Source organism: Nomascus leucogenys, chromosome 9, assembly GCF_006542625.1.
Source record: "Nomascus leucogenys isolate Asia chromosome 9, Asia_NLE_v1, whole genome shotgun sequence".
Taxonomy (NCBI): domain Eukaryota; kingdom Metazoa; phylum Chordata; class Mammalia; order Primates; family Hylobatidae; genus Nomascus; species Nomascus leucogenys.
In genome coordinates this window covers 101293670-101315430 of record NC_044389.1, presented here as the reverse complement: position 1 = coordinate 101315430, position 21761 = coordinate 101293670, and the positions used below count along the sequence as shown (strand labels likewise).

The following is a 21761-nucleotide window of genomic DNA, read 5'->3' as shown; positions in this document are numbered from 1 at the left end:
ACAGTGAAACCCCGTCTCTACTAAAAATACAAAAAAATTAGCCGGGCGTGGTGGCGGGCGCCTGTAGTCCCAGTGACTCGGAGAGGCTGAGGCAGGAGAATGGCGTGAACCTGGGAGGCGGAGCTTGCAGTGAGCCGAGATTGCGCCACTGCACTCCAGCCTGGGCGACAGAGCGAGACTCTGTCTCAAAAAAAAAAAAAAAAGTAAAAGATTCACAAGCAAAATTTTATTTTGCAATCACTAATTCTTGTGATTATGAAGATATAACCTAACCTAGGAAGAAATAGGCAGCTGTTCTTTTTAGAAATTAATTATCTACTGTACAAGCCCATAGGCCTGCAGGTACAATGAAAGAAGGAAGGTAACTTCTTTACACTGTGAATGGGTAAAGAAATCCAGTGAGGCCAATGTTATCTGTTTCATCGATGCCAATATTTTTTCACTTGTCTTGATATTAAGTGAAGGCTCACAGTGCCTATGTGAAAACTTTGGTACAATTATTGTGGCTGTAATAAAACTACAACATACATAACCTCCAATAGATCCATTTTAAATGAAGAAAAATAACTACAGTTCATTTTAAAAAATGCTTCACAAACATTTTTCTTGATTAAATCTGTGGCTACTTCATTGTTCCTGCATCCCTAAAAGGTTCTTAAAATTAATCAGTGAGGTTTCTTCCATCTAATTACATGAACTTTGTCGCATGATGTCACATGCTAGCTAACTGCATGAGCAATGCAGCTGCTCGCATCAACCAAACATAAAAAATACTAAAGTTATTATCAGAAGAGTAGTAGGTAAGGATTCTACTTTGCGAGTTGATAGAACTCCACCAAAGGTGTTCTAAGTAGAACAGGTACCTTTTCTTCTCCTTCCTTCTCCTTCTCCTTCCTTCCTTCCTTCCTTTTCTTTTTCTTTTCTTTTCTCTCTCTCTCTCTCTCTCACTCTCTCTCTCTCTTTCTTTCTTTCTTTCAAGACAGAGTCTTGCTCTGTCACCCAGGCTGGAGTGCTGTGGTGTCGTTTCGGCTCACTGCAACCGCCACTTCCTGGGTTCAAGCAATTCTCCTGCCTCAACCTCCTGAGTAGCAGGGACTACAGGCACGCACCACCATGCTCGGCTAATTTTTGTAATTTTGGTAGAGACACGGTTCTGCTATGTTGGCCAGGGTGGTCTCAAACTCCTGACCCCAAGCGATCCACCCACCTCGACCTCCCAAAGTGCTGGGATTACAGGCATGAGCCACCGCGCCTGGCCTGTTTTCTTTCTTTTAAAACAAGAATAATGAGGCAAAATATTTGAGTGAAAACAAATAACACAAAAAGACAACTCTTGGAGGAAAAAATCTGACATTTACCAACAGTTTTGGGGAGGTGACACATCAACACTTAAATGATGCAATCCATCACGTGAATCTGTAACGTGTCTATGTCAGGCAGAACCTCTCCACACTTGGGGCAAGAATGAATCGGAATATTCAGCTGTGGCCGCCGGTCCCAGTCCTCAGCTCCTGGTAATAAGTATGAAATGAAATATTCCATTAGTTCCATTTTGCAGGCAGTTTTGTTTGTTTCACTTGAAGAACAGATGGTGAGTTTTAACATCAGTTCAACTTTGTATTCAACACGTAGTGGGACATGAACAGAGGTGTTTGGTCTTTAACTGAAGTCATCACGATGCACATAGAGAAAAATCTCTCCAAGTGATACCTGCTTCCCTATTATTTTAGTTTTTTTTTTTTTTTTTTTGAGATGGAGTCTCGCTGTCATCCAGGCTGGAGGGCAGTGGCACAATCTTGGCTCACTGCAACCTCTGCCTCCCAGGTTCAAGTGATCCTCCTGCTTTGGCCTCCTGAGTAGCTGGGATTACAGGTGTGTGCCACTACACCCAGCTAATTTTTGTATTTTTAGTAGAGATGGGGTTTTGCACTGTTGGCCAGACTGGTCTCGAACTCCTGACCTCATGATCTGCCCGCCTCAGCCTCCCAAAGTGCTAGGCTTACTGGTGTAAGCCACCATGCCTGGCCTGTTTTAGGATTTTTTTTCTTTTCTTTTCTTTTTTTTTTTCTTGACAGATGGAGTCTCGCTCTGTCTCCCAGGATAGAGTGCAGTGGCACAATCATAGCTCACTGCAGCCTCTAACTCCTGGGATCCAGTGACCCTCCTGCCTCAGCCTCCTGAATAGCTGGGACTATAGGCACATGTCACCACACCTGGCTAGTTTTTACAATTTTTGTAGTGATGGGATCTCACTATGTTGCCCAGGCTGGTTCTGAACTCCTGGCCTCAACTGATCCTCCCATCTCGGCCTCCCATGTACTGGGATTACAGGTGCATTGGTGCATTCTTTTAGGATTTAAACTGTATCCCAGTTTCAAGGTATGTGAAAATACATGGTTTCAGTTCTAGGTACAGGACAACGCATGTTCTAGTAAATACTAGGATATCTGGGAGAAGAAAAGGGATGAATGAGGATATAGCAAAAGAGGGAGGGAATGTGGAGAAAGAAATCCACCAGAGCCCAGGACAGGTCTCCTAGAACAGAGTGTACCTTCCCAGAAGCAGAGGCAATCATCCCATTTGTTCAGCAGACAATTTTGAGTCCTCCGGGATGTATAGAGACACTGCTGTGTGCCAGGAGACAGACATGGTGGAGAAGCCAGGTGAGAGATGTGGCAGCAGTGTCATGGCAAGGTGTTAGGCATGAGTGTTAGGCCAGGTGAGTGTTAGCTGCAAGGGCATCCAGGGGAGAAAGGGAAGGGCCCCTAGTTTAGATCTGGGTGCAGAAAGGCCTCCTAGATGAAACCAATTAACTTGAGAGGGGCCTTGAGAATGAACAGGAAGTTAACAAGGAGGAATGATGGAAGAATGCACCCTATCATTTCCCCCAGTTTTGGAGTAGTACTGAGGTTCAAGCCTCAATCACAGCATGTTCAAAATAAACCCTGACCCTAGCTAGGTCCTGGATCCATACAAACTGTGATTGATGCAGGAAATTATTTCTGGCTCCCAGGCATCTCTCTGTTCGGACCTTTCTGGACCAATGCAAACCATCTTGGTTTTTTGATCTCAGCCTAGACTTTGGTTAGGCTCTCAAAATGTTTGTTTCTGGAGGCAACCTTTATTTGCTTCTAAGTACATTACTTGGATGTAGTAACATGTATGAATATTTGAGATTGTGTTCAGCAGCCTTAAGAAGCATTTCTGAAGAGATATGTATTGATCATAGAGGATGATTTCCAAAGCAAGGAGCTTTCTAATCACCCCACTGCCAGAGAAGAGGGGTCAGGATGCGGGGCTGCCTCTGCTCTCTGACTGCTAGCATAAGCAGTACGTCTTGCACATCCTGGAGGACTCAAAAGTATCTGCTGAATAAATGAGACCATTGCCTCTGCTTCTGAGAAGGTACATTCTGTTCTAGGAGACCTCTCCTGGGTGGGTGGATCACCTGAGGTCAGGAGTTTGAGACCAGCCTGGCCAACATGGAGAAACTCTGTCTCTACTGAAAATACAAAATTAGCCGGGTGTGGTGGCTCATGCCTATAATCCCAGCACTTTGGGAGGCCGACGTGGGCAGATCACCTGGGGTCAGGAATTTGAGACCAGCCTGGCCAACATGGCAAAACGCTGCCTCTACTAAAAATACGAAAATTAGCCAGGCGTGGTGGCGTGCACCTGTAGTCCCAGCTACTTGGGAGGCTGAGCCAGGAGAATCGCTTGAACCCGGGAGGTGGAGGTTGCAGTGATCCACGATCATGCCGCTGCAGTCCAGCCTGGGCAAGAGAGTGGGACCCTGTCTCAAAATAAAAATAGAAATAAAAATAAAGTACTTAAATATCTACCTAGAACACACAAACACCTATAAAATAGCAGACAGGTATCAACATAGAGGAATAAAGTACTTTGGAAGTTCAAAATGGAAACAGTTCATGGAGATGGAGTTTGAAATAGATTTTAAAGATGGGGTAAGAGGTCACTGGAAAGAGACTGGAGGAAAACAGGAATATGCATAAGAAAAGGGCACCTATGTGAAGGGCACTAATACAAGCAAATACAAGCTTAGGACAAGTTCAAGGGGATGATTCAGTCTGGCTAATATCTGTAAGAGAACAGAGGGAGACACGGTTTAAAAGTGTGGCTGTAGGCCGGGCACAGTGGCTTGCGCCTGTAATCCCGGTACTTTGGGAGACTGAGACAGGCAGAGCAGTTGAGGTCAGGCGTTCGAGACCAGCCTGGCCAACACGGTGAAACCCCATCTCTATTAAAAATACAAAAATTAGCTGGGTGTGGCAGCGCACGCCTGTAATTCCAGCCACTTGGGAGGCTGTGGAAGGATAACTGTTTGAACACGGGAAGCGGAGGGTGCAGTGAGCCGAGATCTCGCCACTGCACTCCAGCCTGGATGACAGAGCGAGATTCTGTCTCAAAAAAAAAGAAAAGAAAAAGTGTAGCCGTGCCAGGCACCTTCTGGCAGGTTGAAGGGTCTGGTCTGGATTCGGTGGGTAATGGATGGAGATGGGAGTGCTGTGGAAATGAGACAGACGGGTGCTATATTTTTGGTGCCTTGATTTGGAATCCATTGCAGAGAATGAAGTGGAATTTTCCTTCAGGCATCTTTTTCATAGGATAGCTGTTTCTTGAAAATCCAGGATCACACGGGACTCACCTCTTTGAACAAGGTAAGCCTGCTGGTCAGGGTCACCTGTTCTCGCCCCGTGACGACTCTGCATCTCCATCAAGGACTGCCTGCTGGGACGAAAAGCAACATGCCGTGTGATGTTCTACAACCCCGAAACATGACAACGCTGAGCAGACAGTCAACAGAAGTAGGGAAAAAAGACTCAAACTACGCTGCCAAGGTTCATAAAAACCAGACTAATTTTAGTTTTAAATACTATTGGCACTAGGAGACTACGTTGTGAAAGTAAATAATTACGGTTAAAAAAATCAGGAAATAATCAAACTGTCATCAATAGGAAACAGATTAGAAAGAAGTGGCATATTTATAAATCAAAATACAGCAATGAAGTATAATAAATTACATCCGCACATATCAACAGAGCTCAAAATCACAATATAATGTAAAGTAAGTTGCAGAACAATACCTATAGTGATCATTTTGTAACTTAAACACAGAAAAATCAATATTATCTGGTTTTGAGACATGATATAGGGGTGTGTGTGTGTGTGATATGTAAAAGTATAAAATAGATGGGGAAGCTACCCACCAAATTCCTAACAGCACAAGGTAAAGGAAGAAAGGAATGTAATGATGGATGGGGAACAAAGGAGACTTCAACTCTAACTACAACTCCCTTTTTCCTTTAATAAAAAAAAATACTTGAAGGAAATAAAAGCAGCTGTCAGTGCAGGAAGGAGTACCTAGTAGAGTCTGTTATTTTATTCTCTGAATTTTGCTGTGTTTTAAAACTTTCTCAAAATAAATTTCTAAAAGTCAGAAGTAATTTTTGGCAGTATTTTTTAAAGAATATTCAGGAATTTAAAGTGCTATGAATATTTCATCCATGACAATAGCAAGATAGGTCATTGGGACACGTAACATTATTGTTAGAAGTGCATGGTGGCATGCACTTGTAGTTCCAGCTACTCGGGAGGCTGAGGCATGAGGATCACCTGAGCCCAGGAAGTTGAGGCTGCAATGAACCATGATCATGCCATTGCACTCCAGCCTGGGTGACAAGAGTGAGACCCTGCCTCAAAAAAACAAAACGAAACAACACAACATTTTAAAAATCAAAATCCTTGCTTATCTGTAAGCAAGGAGCTTGATCAAGCTCCCACAAGTCTCTGTCAAGCTTTCCTGTAAGACAAAGTAAGTGTTGGGAACTTGATCCCATGAAGTGTAAGTGAAGCAATTATTATTATTATTATTTATTTTTCAGACAGGGGACTCGCTCTGTCACCTAGGCGGGAGTGCAGTGGCGTGAACACAGCTATTCTTATCGTTCATATCAGGAATATCTGGACAGGCACCTCTTCTACAGCCATGCCGATGTGAGCTCTGGGTCCTCCTCTCTCTTTTCCTTACCTGCCTCCGTCTTCGAAAGCATCATTCTCTTTCAGCAGAACTGCCAGCTGCAATGCCAGTTGCTCCTTTTGCTCATGAATTTTTTCTCTCGCTGCTCTTTCAGCATGAAAATCAGAACAGTAGACTTCCATCTGTTAGAGGAAAAATAGATACAGAAGTTAGTACCTAGATGAATGCAGATTCTCTACAGTGTTTACATGATGAGGAGGTAGTGCTGTATCCTTCAATAGCCCTTGTGAATCACAGATGCATAATCCTGCTAGAAAACAGTATAATGACCATGACTTTCCAGTTACATTCCAATAGCAGATACAAGCTGTGTTTGTGTGTGCTTTAAACAACACAAATCCTGCAACTGCACTGATACAGGTAGTTTAAACACTGTAGGTACCATTAATTCAGCAAAATTATCTGGACTTTTAGATAATAAACAATTCAGGATCAACTTAATATAGTAAATGGCTTATTCATTCTGCCAGGTGTATTTATGAAGGCTGGTCTTAAGCTAAATTTAAAAGAATAATCATCACAAATAGATGCTATTTGTTAAATTCCAAACATGTGTGAGGTCCTACGTTGGGTGCTTTACATTTACTATCTTATTTTACCTTATGAAAAATCCTGAGAATATAGAATTGCTATCCTCATTTTACAAACTTAATGGCTCTTAATCTTGAGAAAATTTGTTAAGTGGCCAAATCAGCACTTGAACCAGACAGAAGACCATTTCCCATGGACTTTTCCATATTCAATCCACGTCCCATGTGTGGTCACCAGCCTCCTAAGATGGTTCCAGTGATCCTTGCCTCTTGGTATTCATCACCTTGTATGTTTCCCTCCCACAATGAATAAGGCCAACCTGTGTAACCTCTAGGATACTGCAGAAGTGATGGTGTATGGCTTCTGAGACTAGGTCACAAAAGACACTGTCACTCCTTGCTCTGTTGGATCACTTGCTTTGGGGGAAGCCAGCTGCCATGACATGAGGGCACCCAAGCATCCCTCTGGAGGGGACCACATGGTGAGGAACTAAGGCCTCCTGCTGACAGCCTGGGCAACATGGCAAAACCTCATCTCTACTAAAAATACAAAAAATTAGCTGGGCATGATGGCATGCACTTGTAGTTCTAGCTACTTGGGAGGCTGACGCACGAGGATCACCTGAGCCCAGGAAGTTGAGGCTGCAGTGAACCACGATCATGTGACTGCACTCTAGCCTGGGTGACAGGAGTGCGACCCTGCCTCAAAAAACAAAACAAAACAACACAACATTTTAAAAATCAAATACTTTTTTAAAATTATAAATAACAAAACACTTAATAGTGTTTTAATATTTAATGATGTCAGCTAATTGAGTGAACTGTTCCATTGGTATTGGAATTTAATACTAATTTTTAACTTTCTATGTTTAAAATTAATTTTTTCTTTTCAAATTTGCTGGTTCTGAGATATAAATTATTATCCATTATTTTAAAAGTAAAATTAAAAATCTAAATCTTCTATCAAAACTATGGTTACTTAAAAGTATGTAATAAAGAGATCAATTTAAGGGATTTCCTATCAATTGTGAGTGGTCCAGCATCTCACAGTGTTGGCGGTGGATCATGGGTGTTTTGGAGTATGACTTAAATTCAATTTAGTCTCACTTCTGTCACTTACTAGCTCTGAGCCAGTAAGGATAGAGTCTTTGTTTTGTCCATTCCTATATCCCAGGCAGTAAGAACAGTGTCTGACATATATATATATATATATTTTTTTTTTTTTTTTTTTTTTTTTGAGATAGGGTCTTGCTCTGTTACCTAGGCTGGAATGCAATGGCATGATCTTGGCTCACTGAAACCTCTGCCTCCCAGGTTCAAGCAATTCTCCTGCCTCAGCCTCCCAAGTAGCTGGGACTACAGGTGCCCCCCAACACGCTCGGCTAATTTTTGTATTTTTAGTAGAGACGGGGTTTCACCATATTGGCCAGGTTGGTCTCGAACTCCTGACCTTGTGATCCGCCTGCCTTGGCCTCCCAAAGTGCTGGGATTACAGCACCACGCCTGGCCGTGTCTGACATATTATAAGTGCTCAAAAAAGAAGTTATTGAATGAACGAGCAAGAGTATCCATCAAGAGAAAACAAATGTCTATGTCTAGAATGAGCGAAAATACACGACTGCAGCAGAGTGGAAGAACCCAATAACATGAGTTACCCAAGCAAGGAAATGCTCTGAAGAGCAGAGAATGCAGGTTGAGGCTCTATTCCTGGAGAAATAAAACTGAAGCTATAAGTACCAGTCAACTGGCTGCATTTCACAGGGGTCAGCCACTCTGGGCAGCTGGTGATAATGAATCTGTATGTAGGGGATAACAAACTGCTGACATTATTGTATTAAAAATAATATGTTCATCAGATTGGCCAAGGTTTTTAAAATAATGCAAGAATGCGAGGACATAGGAGTGCTTATCTTTTGGTGAGAGTATAATTTTGGTTAGGCATTTTTAGAAGACAGCTTGGTAATATTTATTTAACTGAGAAATGGACACAACTTATGATCCAACCATTCAATTGGATGCTGGCCGGGCGCGGTGGCTCACGCCTGTAACCCCAGCCGGGCAGATCATGAGGTCAAGTGTTCGAGACCATCATGGCTAACATGGTGAAACCCCATCTCTACTAAAAATACAAAAATTAGCTGGGCATGGTGGTGCGTGCCGGTAGTCCCAGCTACTCGGAAGGCTGAGGCAGGAGAATGGCTTGAGCCCAGGAGGTGGAGGTTGCAGTTGAGTCGAGATCATGCCACTGCACTCCAGCCTGGTGACGGAGCTAGACTCTGTCTCAAAAAAATAAAAAAAAATTTCATGCTTTATAATAAGACAGCATGGTACCAGAGCAAAGATACACGAGTAGACCAATAAAATAGAACAAAATCCAGAAACAGACCCATGCGTACATGGACACAAGTTATGATGAAGAGGGCAGCAGAGCACTTAAGAAAAGATGATTTAAATGGTACCAAGTTAACTGGATATTGATATAGGAAAAAAATAAATATTTGCCCTTACCTCACTTTCTATACACAAGAGCCATTTTCAAATGGTTTGTACATCTTAATGTAAAAGGTAAAACAACAAAATTTTTAGAAGACAACACAGGGAATATCTTCCTGGCCTTGGGGTAGTAAACGTTTCTTAAACAGGACACAAAAAGTACTAATCATAAATAAGAAGGCTGATATACTGGACTACCTTAAAACTAAGAACTTTTATTCCTCAAATGATACCTTCATGAGAGTGAAAAGGCAAAAATAACTGACAAGGGCTTATATGTGCAGTATATACAGAAGTCATTACATTTTTTAAAAAACCCAGGCCAGGCGCGGTGGCTCATGCCTGTAATCCCAGCACTCTGGGAGATGGAAGTGGGTGGATCACCTGAGGTCAGGAGTTTGAGACCAGCCTGGCCAACATGGTGAAACCCCCTCTCTATTAAGAACACAAAAATTAGCAGGGCATGTTGGCACGTGCCTGTAGTGCTAGCTACATGGGAGGCTGAGGCAGGAGAATCGCCTGAACCCAGGAGGCAGAGGTTGCAATGAGCCGAGATCACACCACTGCACTCCAGTCTGGGCGATAGAGCAAGACTCTGTCTCAAAAAAAAAAAAAAAAAAAAAAATCCAGGCAAACTAAACCAAAAAAAAAAAAAAAAAAAATAGGCAGGGTTGATCAGGCACTTCAAACAAAAGAGGATACCTCAAAGGCCAAAAACACTTGAAAAAGTACTCTTTCCCATTAGTCATCAGGGAAATGCAAATTAAATGAGATACCACTATATACCCTCCAGAGTGGTTAAAGGAAAATGACTGATAATAGAAGTGTTGGTAAGATGTAGAGCCATGGAAACTCTCTGTTGATGGGAGTGGAAACTGGTCCAACCACTTTGGAAAACTGTTTGGCATTACCTGTTAAAAGTGAATAACATGCAGAGCCTATGATCCAGCGACTCTACTCCTAGGTGTGTACCCAATAGAAATATAAAATACCCACATGTGAACACAGCAACATGCACACGAATGTCTTAGCAACATTAATCATAATGCCACAAACTGGAAAGAATCCAATTACCTATTAAGTGTAGAACAGATAAGATCCACTGAACACTTTCCAAATGCTTCAGTTTTAAAGTTTTAATACATTCACGGGTGAAAAAAATATAAAATGGAAAATTATAAACATTCTAAACACCATCACTTTCCAATGCGAGAATACAGTCAGGGATGGCCTCGCTCAGCTGGGGTTTCAGAAGGTGCCTCACCTGAGCCCTGAGGACGGTCATGGTTTCCAGGTCCTCCTCCTGCTTGGCAATGGTTTGCTTCATTTCATCCATTTGCAGCTGTTTGGAAGCCAGAGCCTTCTCTGCCAGTTCCAGTTTTTCACTCAGTTCCTTCAGCACTGCCCTGTCCACTTTTTCTGACTGAAAAAGAAACATTTATTCTAAAAATGGTTTTGAAATAATTCTGCCTATTTTAGTAAAATATTAGGAAAAGGTTTATTTTTTGAATTATCAGCTCTGGCCGGGTGTGGTGGCTCATGCCGGAATTGAGAGGCTGAGGTGGGAAGATCGTTTGAGCCCAGGAGCGGGAGACAAGCCTGCGCAACACCGTGAGATCTAAAAAATGTATCAGCTCTAACCAGTCTGTTCATCAGCAATGCTAACTTATTCAGAAAGTTGTATTTAAGTTGTGGCTTGCAAATAATGAATTCCTAAAAAAAAGAAGATAACGCCAAAATCAGGGATACAATAACAAACTCCAATTTTGATAAGGCTGTGACTCATTGATACTGTTATTTTTCCACTTGTTACTCTTACTTCCTGAAGTCAGTGGAAAAGAAAAAACATGTTTTAAATTTAAAATTATTAGGTCCAAGAGAGGAACACTACTGCTGGGCATGATAGCTCACACCTGTAATCCCAGCACTTTGGGAGGCTGAGGCATGTGGATTGCCTAAGCTCAGGAGTTCAAAACCATTCTGGGCAACATGGCAAAACCTCCTCTTTAAAAGAAAATAAATGAAAAACAAAGAGTATATTTACAGGGCTAAAAATTCAAAGATCCCTTCTAATTCACAAGCTTCTGTGGTCTCTAAACTATCACACCATGCTAGCATTATTACTAATTTATTTATTTATTTATTTTTTCAGAGATAGGTTCTCACTGTCACAGGCTGGAGTGCACTGGTGTGATCACAGCTCACTGCAGCCTTGACCTCCTAGGCTCAAGTGATCCTCCTGCCTCAGCCTCCCAAGGAGCTGGGACCACAAGCACGAACATCACACTTGGTTAACTCTTTATTTTTTACAGAGATAGGGCCTCCCCGTTGCCCAGGCTGGTCTCAGACTCCTGGGTTCAAATGATCCTCCAGCCTTGGCCTCCCAAAGTGCTGGGATTACAGGCATGAGCTACCACACCTGGCCCATTATTATGAATTTAAACTGCAGGCTGATGATTCCAGTGTCCTAAATTCACTGACAGCAGGCACGCTGGTCTTGCACAATTCCCCAAAGCAGATGGCCCTTCCTACCGATAGAAGCCCATGCTCTTAGCTCTCCTACAAACCTACCCTTAGAAACACGAAGTGCTTGGCCAGGCGTGGTGGCTCATGCTTGTAATCCCAGCACTTTGGGAGGCCGAGGCGGGTGGATCACGAGGTCAGGAGATCGAGACCACGGTGAAACCCCGTCTCTACTAAAAATACAAAAAATTAGCCGGGTGTGGTGGCGGGCGCCTGTAGTCCCAGCTACTCGGAGAGGCTGAGGCAGGAGAATGGCGTGAACCCGGGAGGCGGAGCTTGCAGTGAGCCGAGATCGTGCCACTGCACTCCAGCCTGGGCGACAGAGCAAGACTCCGTCTCAAAAAAAAAAAAGAAATACAAAGTGCTTAATCCCTGACCATAGGACATTAACATCATCTTTGTACGCAATAAAGCACATTACACATATGTGGAACATCAGAAGTTATAAACCCTAGATGCAAGAAATAATGATACACTGGAAAACCACCTCTGAAACCAGATTTAGTGAAGGATTCATGCAACTATTTTATATACAAAAGGTTCAACAGTTTCTGTTCATTACTATGCTATGGAAGTAATTTTTTTCAGTGAATACCTCTTTTCTTGTTAGTTCCTCAATTGCTTTCAATGCATTATTATGTTCTTGAAGAAGCTTGTTGTGTGTCATCTGTAGCACAGCTAATTTGGACCTATTAAAAAAGATATTAAAAAATGGAATCCTGGGGAAAATATCATAGAAACTTATAGTCTTGCCTCCCAACCTTCTGAACACTCAAGTAGAAAAATCTTCTCGCCTACCTTTATCATCCCACCACCTACTAGCATTTCTTACTCTCAAAAAAAATCTTTTCTGAAAAATCAAGACAGAGTGCAAACAATCAGCATAATTTTATTATGACAAAACTTTTAAACTTTATCCCCTCTGAAGAAGTCTCCTAGGACTCCTTCAGATAAGTGAAAAAGAAATTTTTTAAAATTTATTCTCAAATGCGAATTCCAATCCGTATAAAAAGGCGATTCTCCCTCCTCTGCCCCATCGCTGCCCTTCTGACTCAGCATACTCACTTTTCATCCTCTGTTTTAGCCTGTTCCATTTTGATTTCTGATAGCATGCTTTCCACTTGTAGCTCTAACTTTTTGTTAGTATAAACAAGCTCTTGCTTTTCATTCAACTCTGATGGAGTTGCAGAATTTTTCCTTTCAAGGGCCTGACACCTAAGAAAGGTCAAGGTTTCATGAGGATAAACAATGCTCCTTTACGCTCAGTGGTTTTTAAACAAACCCCAAGGTTATGTACAATACAAGAATTTTAGGGCTATAGGGTTTATGAATGCAAAATGAAATACATACTCCTCCTTGCTTCTTCACTAGACCTGGCCGTATTTTTGAACCCTTACGCCTAAACATAAAAAAGTACAGATCTAAGCTCACATGCAGTACTGTCCTCTTTGAATAACTGTTTTAACTAGTCATACAGATACATTTTTAGTATTTAAACACAGACCACAGTAGTAATTAGCTAAAGGTGCTTCTCATGTAGTGATGCATGGATATCTTTTATATTAAAAAAAAGTTATAGGTTCTGTCAATTGCAAAGACTTTAGTTTCCGACAAAGATTCAATAAGGGAAAAAGGAAGTTCCCCTAACTCTTCTTAAAGAGCAGAAAGAGAATTTCAATATAATACAAATAAATGACAGCTATGCACAAAGCATTAATGCCCAGCACATTGGACATATCATTTAACACAATGTATGTAGAAGAAATTATAACACACAGTTTACAAATGACAAGACAGGCTCAGAGAAGTGAAATAAATACCTTGCCCAACACAAATAAGCTGCAGACTCATATGTCAAATCTAGGTCTGTTTGTCCAAAGTCCTTAGTTGTAGCTGCCATGTTGTATCATGTTACCATAATACTACAGAGTGTTGGGAATTATAACCTCAAGAAAACACACACACCTCCGTATTGTGCTAGAAACATGTTTGCCAATGAATCCAATAGAACAACATCAGCTTAGGTTTGCTAAGTTTTGGGTAACTTCTTACATCAAGAGAAACAAACAAATGCCAAACTCTCAATCTACATGTTAGCCTGAAATAATTAACTGATTGAAATAACAAATTGAAATTGACCTTTTTCCAAATAAATGTCACTCAAGATCTTTATGCTCTTTTCATCTTTCTTTATGCTTACTCACATCAATGTCATCAGCTTAAGTCAGTAACAGGAAAACTAGCTCACAGCTTTGTAGAGATCTCACACAGGCTCGTACATTTACCAAATGCCCCTAAATGGCAGAATTAAAGTTCTCCAGTCCCCAACCCCCCATCTTACAAGTATTTCATGCTCACACATTAACCGGAACATTAGTATTTTCTGAATTCATATTTTAATTAAGTGTCTATTTTTCTTTTAGGCATAACATAGTTAAAAAAACTATGTTTTTATATGGTAGTATAATTTGTAAAAATGTGTATTTCAAAGGAGGATAAAATTGCTCTCGCGTTCTTACTTTTCTTGAAGTCTCTTCTTCATTAGCTCAGCTTCGCTGAGTTTTGTATGAGCCTCTTGAAGCTCCTTAAACAGAGATGTCACCTGAAGGTTCAGTGCTTCCACTTCACTTCCAACCTATCATATGGGAAATCCCAAACATATGTGTACAATTATTATCAGAGATTAAACAAACCTCTTTGGGAGAAAACAGGCTGAACCGTTAGTAGCCAATTAAGACTGGCTGGTGAATTGATCCAACTTTGACAATACCCCAAAGATAGTGTAGGAAAAGAATGTTGTGGATACTTGGTACTTAGGTTTGCTAAGTTTTGGGTAACTTCTGTTTCCTAATAAAGCATGAACTAATCAATTTGGATGCACTGTGATAATGACTTTATCGCTGTTAAAACGAACCCTATTCCAGGTTCAGAGATCATAGACCACAGAGGTGTCAAAGCACAGTCCTATCTATCCAGCTAACAACTTGCCCCCATACTCCCTTCCCAGTGTATGTTTCTAGTTTACTCAAGTATTTTTGTTGTGCAGCCTTTTTCCTGGCAGCTCTATAATTTTTGTAAATGAGTTTCTGATGCCTTGAAAGGCCATACTTCCCTGCTATTGGCTGTAGAATTCGTTTTAGTCAACAGGGAACTATTATTCACTGGTGGTCTCTTCATCTGTTTTCTAAATGTTCTCTCTTCTTTCAACAGTAAGGTCTCAGTCTCCTGGCATATGGTAGGCAATGTACATATTTGTTGAATAAATTAATTACCTAAAGTGAGTATTTTATGTAAATGCCTTTCACGTGGGCCACTATGGCTATCAACCTTCACGGCTTCATTAACTTCTCAAAGCTGAAGACTCTCTGCAGACTCAAAGGCACCTCTCTCAATTACCAGACAACACTGAACAAGACAACACTGAACCTTTTTCTTTCAAACTACTTTATTCAAACCAGTAATGGGATAGAACCCAAATCTTTCAATTCTCCCTCAAGTTTCTGAGTCATATCCTCAAATGATCTCATTATAAAGTGGACAACATTCCTTTTCCTACAGTAGGCTTGTTCATTGAAGGACTGAGGAGAAGAAATCAGTCAAGAAGAGACATAGGAAATGGTTTTGTAGAATACTGATAGAAATACATCTCGCAGCTGGGTGCAGTGGCTCACGTCTGTAATCCCAGCACTCTGGGAGGCTGAGGTGGGAGGATCATGAGGTCAAGAGATCGAGACCATCCAGGCCAACATGGTGAAACTCTGTCTCTATTTTTTTTTTTTAGACGGAGTCCTGCTCTGTTGCCCAGGCTGGAGTGCAGTGGCGCAATCTCGGCTCACTGCAAGCTCCGCCTCCTGGGTTCACGCCATTCTCCTGCCTCAGCCTCTCCGAGTAGCTGGGACTACAGGCGCCCGCCACCACGCCTGGCTAATTTTTTTTTGTATTTTTAGTAGAGATGGGGTTTCACCATGGTCTCAATCTCCTGACCTTGTGATCCGCCCACCTCAGCCTCCCAAAGTGCTGGGATTACAAGCGTGAGCCACCGCGCCCAGCCTCTGTCTCTATTAAAAATACAAAAATTAGCTGGGCGTGGTGGTGGGCACCTGTAATCCCAGCTACTTGGGAGGCTGAGGCAGGAGAACTGCTTGAACCTGGGAGGCGGAGGTTGCAGTGAGCTGAGATCGCCACTGCACTCCAGCCTGGGAGGCAGAGTCAGACTCCATCTCCAAAAAAAAAAAAAAAGAAATACATCTTGCTACAATTGACACAGACCAGGACAAGGAAATACAAAAGGAACAGATATATAATATTCAACATCAACATGATTTTTATATTTCTAAAGCAAATAACACATCACGAGATTCAAATTCAGTGGCTGGACTACTGTCGTGTGTATGGGTGTGACAGTGGCCATGGAATCTTAGGACTCACAGTCTCCGGGCCTTTCTCTTCATCATTCTCTTTCTCTGTGCTCCCCTCTGTCTGGGTTTCAATCTCAGAACGATTACTTGCTTTCTTTTCAAAATCTAAAACTCTGGAAAATCACAGAAGGTAGAAAAGTTACTTTCTCTTTGGCTTTAAGAGAAATAGCAATTACAGAAGCACTAAAAAGAAGATTGCTTACAATTGGGATAAAGGATCAGGGTTTTCAAAATCTCTACACATTCACTATATTAGCATTAGTTTTATTTTTCATCCTAAAATTGGCTAGAATTGATTCACAGATGAATACACACAGAGGTAAAAGGCAAGTGAAACTCATCTTGAACACCATCTGTTTTCATGTAACTGTACTATGCAGCAATGTTTTTGAAATTGTGTGTTTATACATGTGGATGCATGTGTGTTCCATGAACATGGTATCTCATTTATAAGAATTCAGTGGAGAAGGAAAGACTTTTCCTTTTAGGACACAGGTAAGTTTAAAAGTCACTGAATAAACAACAAAAAAAGTAACACCATTCTTAACACCAAATCATAACCACAGGAAAGCCATCCCAATCCAAGTGAAACAATAGAGACTGTGGTTAAAGATAATGGGTTGAATAGATGCATACAATTTTTTTCCAGCCCAAACTCTACTAATAGGACCTTCAAAAAGCCATGTGCCTACAGGAACAAAGAAAAAGGGAGAGGAAATAAGAGTAGGAAAATATAGAAGTACAGGTCTGAGTGGGGCCTTACCAGCCCAAGAAGGCCGACCTTTGAGCCAACAGTAGGGACAGCCAAGAAGCAACCAGATTCACACTGTGGGAACTCCAGGACACTCAAGCATGAGTGATACCAGGAACCTCTGAAAGTGACGACAAAGGTGGGGCCTTAGCTTTCCCCCTAAGATTAGGAAAAAGACAAGGATGCCTGCTCTCTCCATTTCTACGTAACACCTTTTTTTTTTTTTTTTTTTTTACAAGATAATCAGGCAAGAAAAAGAAATAAAAGGCATTCAGACTGGAAAGGAAGCAGCAAGACTATCTCTGCGATGGCACAATCCTGAAGATGGCAATTCTCCCCAAATGATTTGGGGATACAATGCAATCCCTAGTAAGATCCCAGCTGGCCTTTTTCACAAATTAACAAGCTGATCCTAAAATTCTTATCGAACAGCAAAGAACCCAGAAGAGCCAACAGTCTTTAAAAAGAAGAACAAAGTTGGAAGGCACTATCTCTTGAGTGCAATTTCAAGTCTCTCCACCTTCTGATTCCCTTCCCTTAGGCACAGCGGGAGCTGGCTCACAGTTAACTCCTTCCTCATACAGTTAGGCTTTGTGTCCCCACCCAGATCTCATCTTGAATTGTAATCCCCATAATCCCCATGTGTCAAGGGAGAGACCAGGTGGAGGTAACTGAATCACGGGGGCAGTTTTCCCCATGCTGTTCTGGTGATGGTGAGCGAGTTCTCACTAGATCTGATGGTTTTCTAAGTGTGTGGTAGTGCCTCCTGCGTTCCTTCTCCTTCCTGCCGCCTTGTGAAGAAGGTGCCTTGCTTCCCCTTCGCCTTCTGCCAGGATTGTTAAGTTTCCCGAGGCCTCCCCAGCAATGCTGAACTGTGAGTCAGTCAAACCTCTTTCTTTTATAAATTACCCAGTCTCAGGCGGTTCTCCATAGAAGTATGAAAACGGGCTAATATACTTCCTGATTTCAAAACTTACTACAAAGCTATAGTACTCAAGACATCGTGGTACTGGCATAAGGACAAACATAGATCAATGAAACAGAACTGAGAGTCTAATGAAGTTGGACTCCTATATCACAACATACATGGAAACAAACTCAAAATGGACCACAGGCTTAAATGTCAGAGATGAAATTACAAAATTTTTTTTTTTTTTTTTGAGACAGAGTCTTGCTCTGTTGCCCAGGCTGGAGTGCAGTGGCCAACCGTAGTTTTGGCCACTGCACCAGGCCAAAACTACAAAATTCTTAAGAGAAAAACATAGGAGTAAATCTTTGTGACCTTGGGTTAGGCAACGGTTTCTCAGATGGGACATCAAAAGCACAGGTGACAAAAGAAAAAGGAGATAAACTGTATTACATCAAAATAAAAACAAGTGTGCTGCAAATGATACCATCAAGTGAAAAGCCGATCCACAGAACGGGAGAAAATAGTTGTGGATCTGCTGGGCGCGGTGGCTTACGCCTGTAATCCCAGCACTTTGGGAAGCTGAGGCGGGCAGATCACGAGGTCAGGAGATCGAGACCATCCTGGCTAACATGGTGAAACTCTGTCTCTACTAAAAATACAAAAAAAAAATTAGCCGTGCGTGGTGGTGGGCGCCTGTAGTCCCGGCTACTCGGGAGGCTAAGGCAGGAGAATGGCGTGAACCCGGGAGGCGGAGCTTGCAGTGAGCCGAGATTGTGCCACTGCACTCCAGCCTGGGTGACAGAATGGGACTCCATCTCAAAAAAAAAAAAAAAAAAAAAAAAAGAAAATAGTTGCAGGTCATACATTTAATAAGGGACTTGTATCCAGAATGTAAAATGAACTCTTATAATTCAACATAAAAAGACAACCCAATTTTTAAAAATGGGCAAAGGCTCTGAATAGACTTTTCTCCAAAGCAAACAATGGTCAACATGAAAAGATGCTCAACATCGCTGTCACTAGGGAAATACAAATCAGAACTATGAGATACCAATTCACATCCACTAGGATGGCTGAAGTCAAAGTGAAAGACAATAAGAAACAAGCGTTGGTATGGACGTGGAGAAAGTGGAATGCTCATGCACTGCTGGTGGGAATGCAAAATGGCACAGCTGCTTTGGAAAATGATCTGCTGGTTCCTTAGAATATGAAATAGAGGTACCATATGACCCAGCAATTCCACCCATAACGATATACCCCAGAGAATTAAAAACACATATCCAAGCAAAAACTTGTACACAATGTTCATAGCAGCATTATTCCTAATAGGTAAAAAGTGGCAACAACTCTAATGTTTATCAGCTGATGAATGAGTAAACAAAATGTTTTATATATAGATAATGGAAGATTATTCAGCAAGGAAAAGGAAGTACTGATACATGCTACATTGTAGAAGAACCTCAAAAACATTATGCTACGTGAAAGAAGCCAGTCACAACAGACCACAGACTGTATAATTCCATTTATATGAAATGTCCAGAATGGCCAAGTCTATAGAGACAGAAAGCACATTGCTTGGAGGAGCAGACAGTGAGTGCTGTTTGGGGAAAAAAATGTTCTAAAATTACATTGTAGTAACAGTGGTTGCACAATCCTGGGAATATTCTAAAAAACACTGAAATGTATATTTTAAATGGGTAAACTGTATGGTATCTTAATTATATCTCAGGAAAGCTGTTTTAAAAAAACACATATTTCAAGTTAACCTATTTCATACCTTTCTTTGGCCTCCTTGAGTGCAATTTCAAGTCTCTCCACCTTCTGATTCCCTTCCCTTAGGCACAGCAGGAGCTGGCTCACAGTTAACTCCTCATGTTCCAAGTAATTCTTGGCCCCCTCTGCAGATCTGCTCCTATATTTAGACAATGCCCTGTTCAGTATAAAGGTTAAAAGATTTTCATCAGAAAAATACCAAAGCCTAAGAAGAGAGTAACCCAATATAACTGGGACCAGCTTAAAGGAACTGCTTTCCAGAACATTCTCCAACTAATTCTCAACTAGTGAACAGGCAAAGCTGTCCTGGACCCCCAGTGCCAAGCTCCTCCATGCTTCCTAGGGAAGGTGTGGAGACTCAGTGAGGCTCCGGAGAGGCCAGCCTTACACTGCACACACCCACTTCCTCCAAACAGTCACTGTGTACCTGACACCAGACCACAAAACCCACGGAACAGTTCAGCAGAGGCAGCTGTGGCTGAAGGTGCCAAGCTTTCCAGAGATCTAGTCTCAAAGGGGACTGCAGTCAGACAAAAGATAAGGACACATTGTACAGACCACTAGCCTTTCTCCAAGTTAACAGAGACCATCACAGCTTAAGTCAAGGGGAGAAAACCTTTTTCACTTGTGGTTTCAAATAATGAGAGCAGAGAAATGGAAGCGCTGTTGATATGTCAAGTATTTTTCTCGATTTCAAAATCTGACTAAATCAAGAGACATATCAGTGACAAACAGAATCATGATCACTGTTACAAAACATGAGGGACAACTATGATGATGCTAATGGCAGCTACTCTTTCAGTCACCGACTCGGGTTCACATAGCTAATAAACAGCCAGGATTAAATCCCAGTTTCCAGGACTCTGAAGCTCCAACTCCAAACCTGGAAATCAATCTCAGACTAATTACGATACTCACAAATGGTACAGAGCTGTTATTTTAAAAATAGCCATGTGGCTTAAAAGAGGAAGCGGTCTTTGCATCTGGATATGAACGATGAGGAAGTGGCTTTGATCTTTCAACCAGGGCTTTTTTATTTCCCACTACTTCCAGGAACGTCTTTAAATATTAAAAAGCAATTTGGGGGAAACGTGAAGAATTTTTAACCAAAAACGGGAATTACTTTCGTTTATGCCAATTACCCTGTTTGACGAAAGAATATTATCTAATACTTACTTTCTTCCTTATACAAGGGCTTAGAAACATAATGGAAGACAATTTTTTTCCCGTTTTGTAAGTCAATCTATATGCACATTCGTCAAGTTATACAAAGAAGGTTTTAAAAATCTATGAGATGGCTGGGCACAGTGGCTCACGCCTGTAATCCCAGCACTTTGGGAGGCTGAGACGGGCGGATCACCAGAGGTCAGGAGTTCGAGATCAGCCTGGTCAACATAGTGAAACCCTGTCTCTATTAAAAACACAAAAAGTTGGCCAGGTGCAGTGGCTCACGCCTGTAATCCCAGCACTTTGGGAGGCCGAGGCAGGCGGATCATGAGGTCAGGAGATCGAGACCATCCTGGCTAACACGGTGAAACCCCGTCTCTACTAAAAATCCAAAAAATTAGCCGGGCGTGGTGGCGGGCGACTATAGTCCCAGCTACGCGGGAGGCTGAGGCAGGAGAATGGCGTGAACCCTGGGGGGCGGAGCCTGCAGTGAGCCGGCCGAGATCGCGCCACTGCACTTCAGCCTGGGTGAAAGAGCGAGACTCCTTCTCAAAAAAAAAAAAAAAAAAAAAAAGACCAAAAAGTTAGCGGGCGTGGTGGCGGCCACCTGTAATCCCAGCTACTCAGAAGGCTGAGGCAGGAGAATTGCTTGTACCCGGGAGGCGGACGTTGCAGTGAGGTGAGATTGCGCCACTGCACTCCAGCCTTGGTGGCAGAGTGAAACTCCATCTCAAAAAAAAAAAAAAAAAAAAAAATCTATGAGATAAGAGATCCCGTGGCTCACGCCTGTAATCCCAGCACTTTGGGAGTCCGAGGCAGGTGGATCACGAGGTCAGGAGATCGAGACCATCCTAGCTAACACGGCGAAACCCTATCTCTACTAAAAATACAAAGTTAGCTGGGCGTGGTGGCAGACGCCTGTAGTTCCAGCTACTCGGGAGGCTGAGGCAGGAGAATGGCGTGAACCCAGGAGGCGGAGCTTGCAGTGAGCCAAGATCACACCACTGCACTCCAGCCTGGGCAACAGAGCAAGACTCCGTCTCAAAAAAAAAAAAAAAAAAAGAGAGAGATCCTTAGAGTTCTTTTCAGACAATCATCTCTTGAATAGATGATTACAGGAGTAAGCAGCTTGCAGAAG

The 21761-nt window shown here is 42.1% G+C and overlaps 1 protein-coding gene across 6 annotated transcripts in view; it reads right to left on the bottom strand.

Annotated features, from left to right (window-relative positions):
* Positions 1–1333: 1333 nt before the first annotated feature.
* Positions 1334–21761, bottom strand: part of OPTN (optineurin) — a 37778-nt gene continuing 17350 nt past the window's right edge. For 4 of the 6 annotated variants that reach the window (XM_030819272.1, XM_030819269.1, XM_030819270.1 and 1 more), the window contains 9 exons: positions 19461–19613; positions 16033–16135; positions 14124–14239; positions 12670–12819; positions 12200–12293; positions 10346–10504; positions 6050–6180; positions 4667–4746; positions 1334–1511 (listed from right to left, as the gene is read on the bottom strand). In XM_030819272.1, coding sequence (XP_030675132.1) covers positions 1390–1511; positions 4667–4746; positions 6050–6180; positions 10346–10504; positions 12200–12293; positions 12670–12819; positions 14124–14239; positions 16033–16135; positions 19461–19613 — 1108 coding nt within the window. In that variant the 3' untranslated portion in view covers positions 1334–1389. The remainder of the gene's footprint in view (positions 1512–4666; positions 4747–6049; positions 6181–10345; positions 10505–12199; positions 12294–12669; positions 12820–14123; positions 14240–16032; positions 16136–19460; positions 19614–21761) is intronic. The other 2 variants (XM_030819273.1, XM_030819274.1) reach the window with 2 other exon arrangements.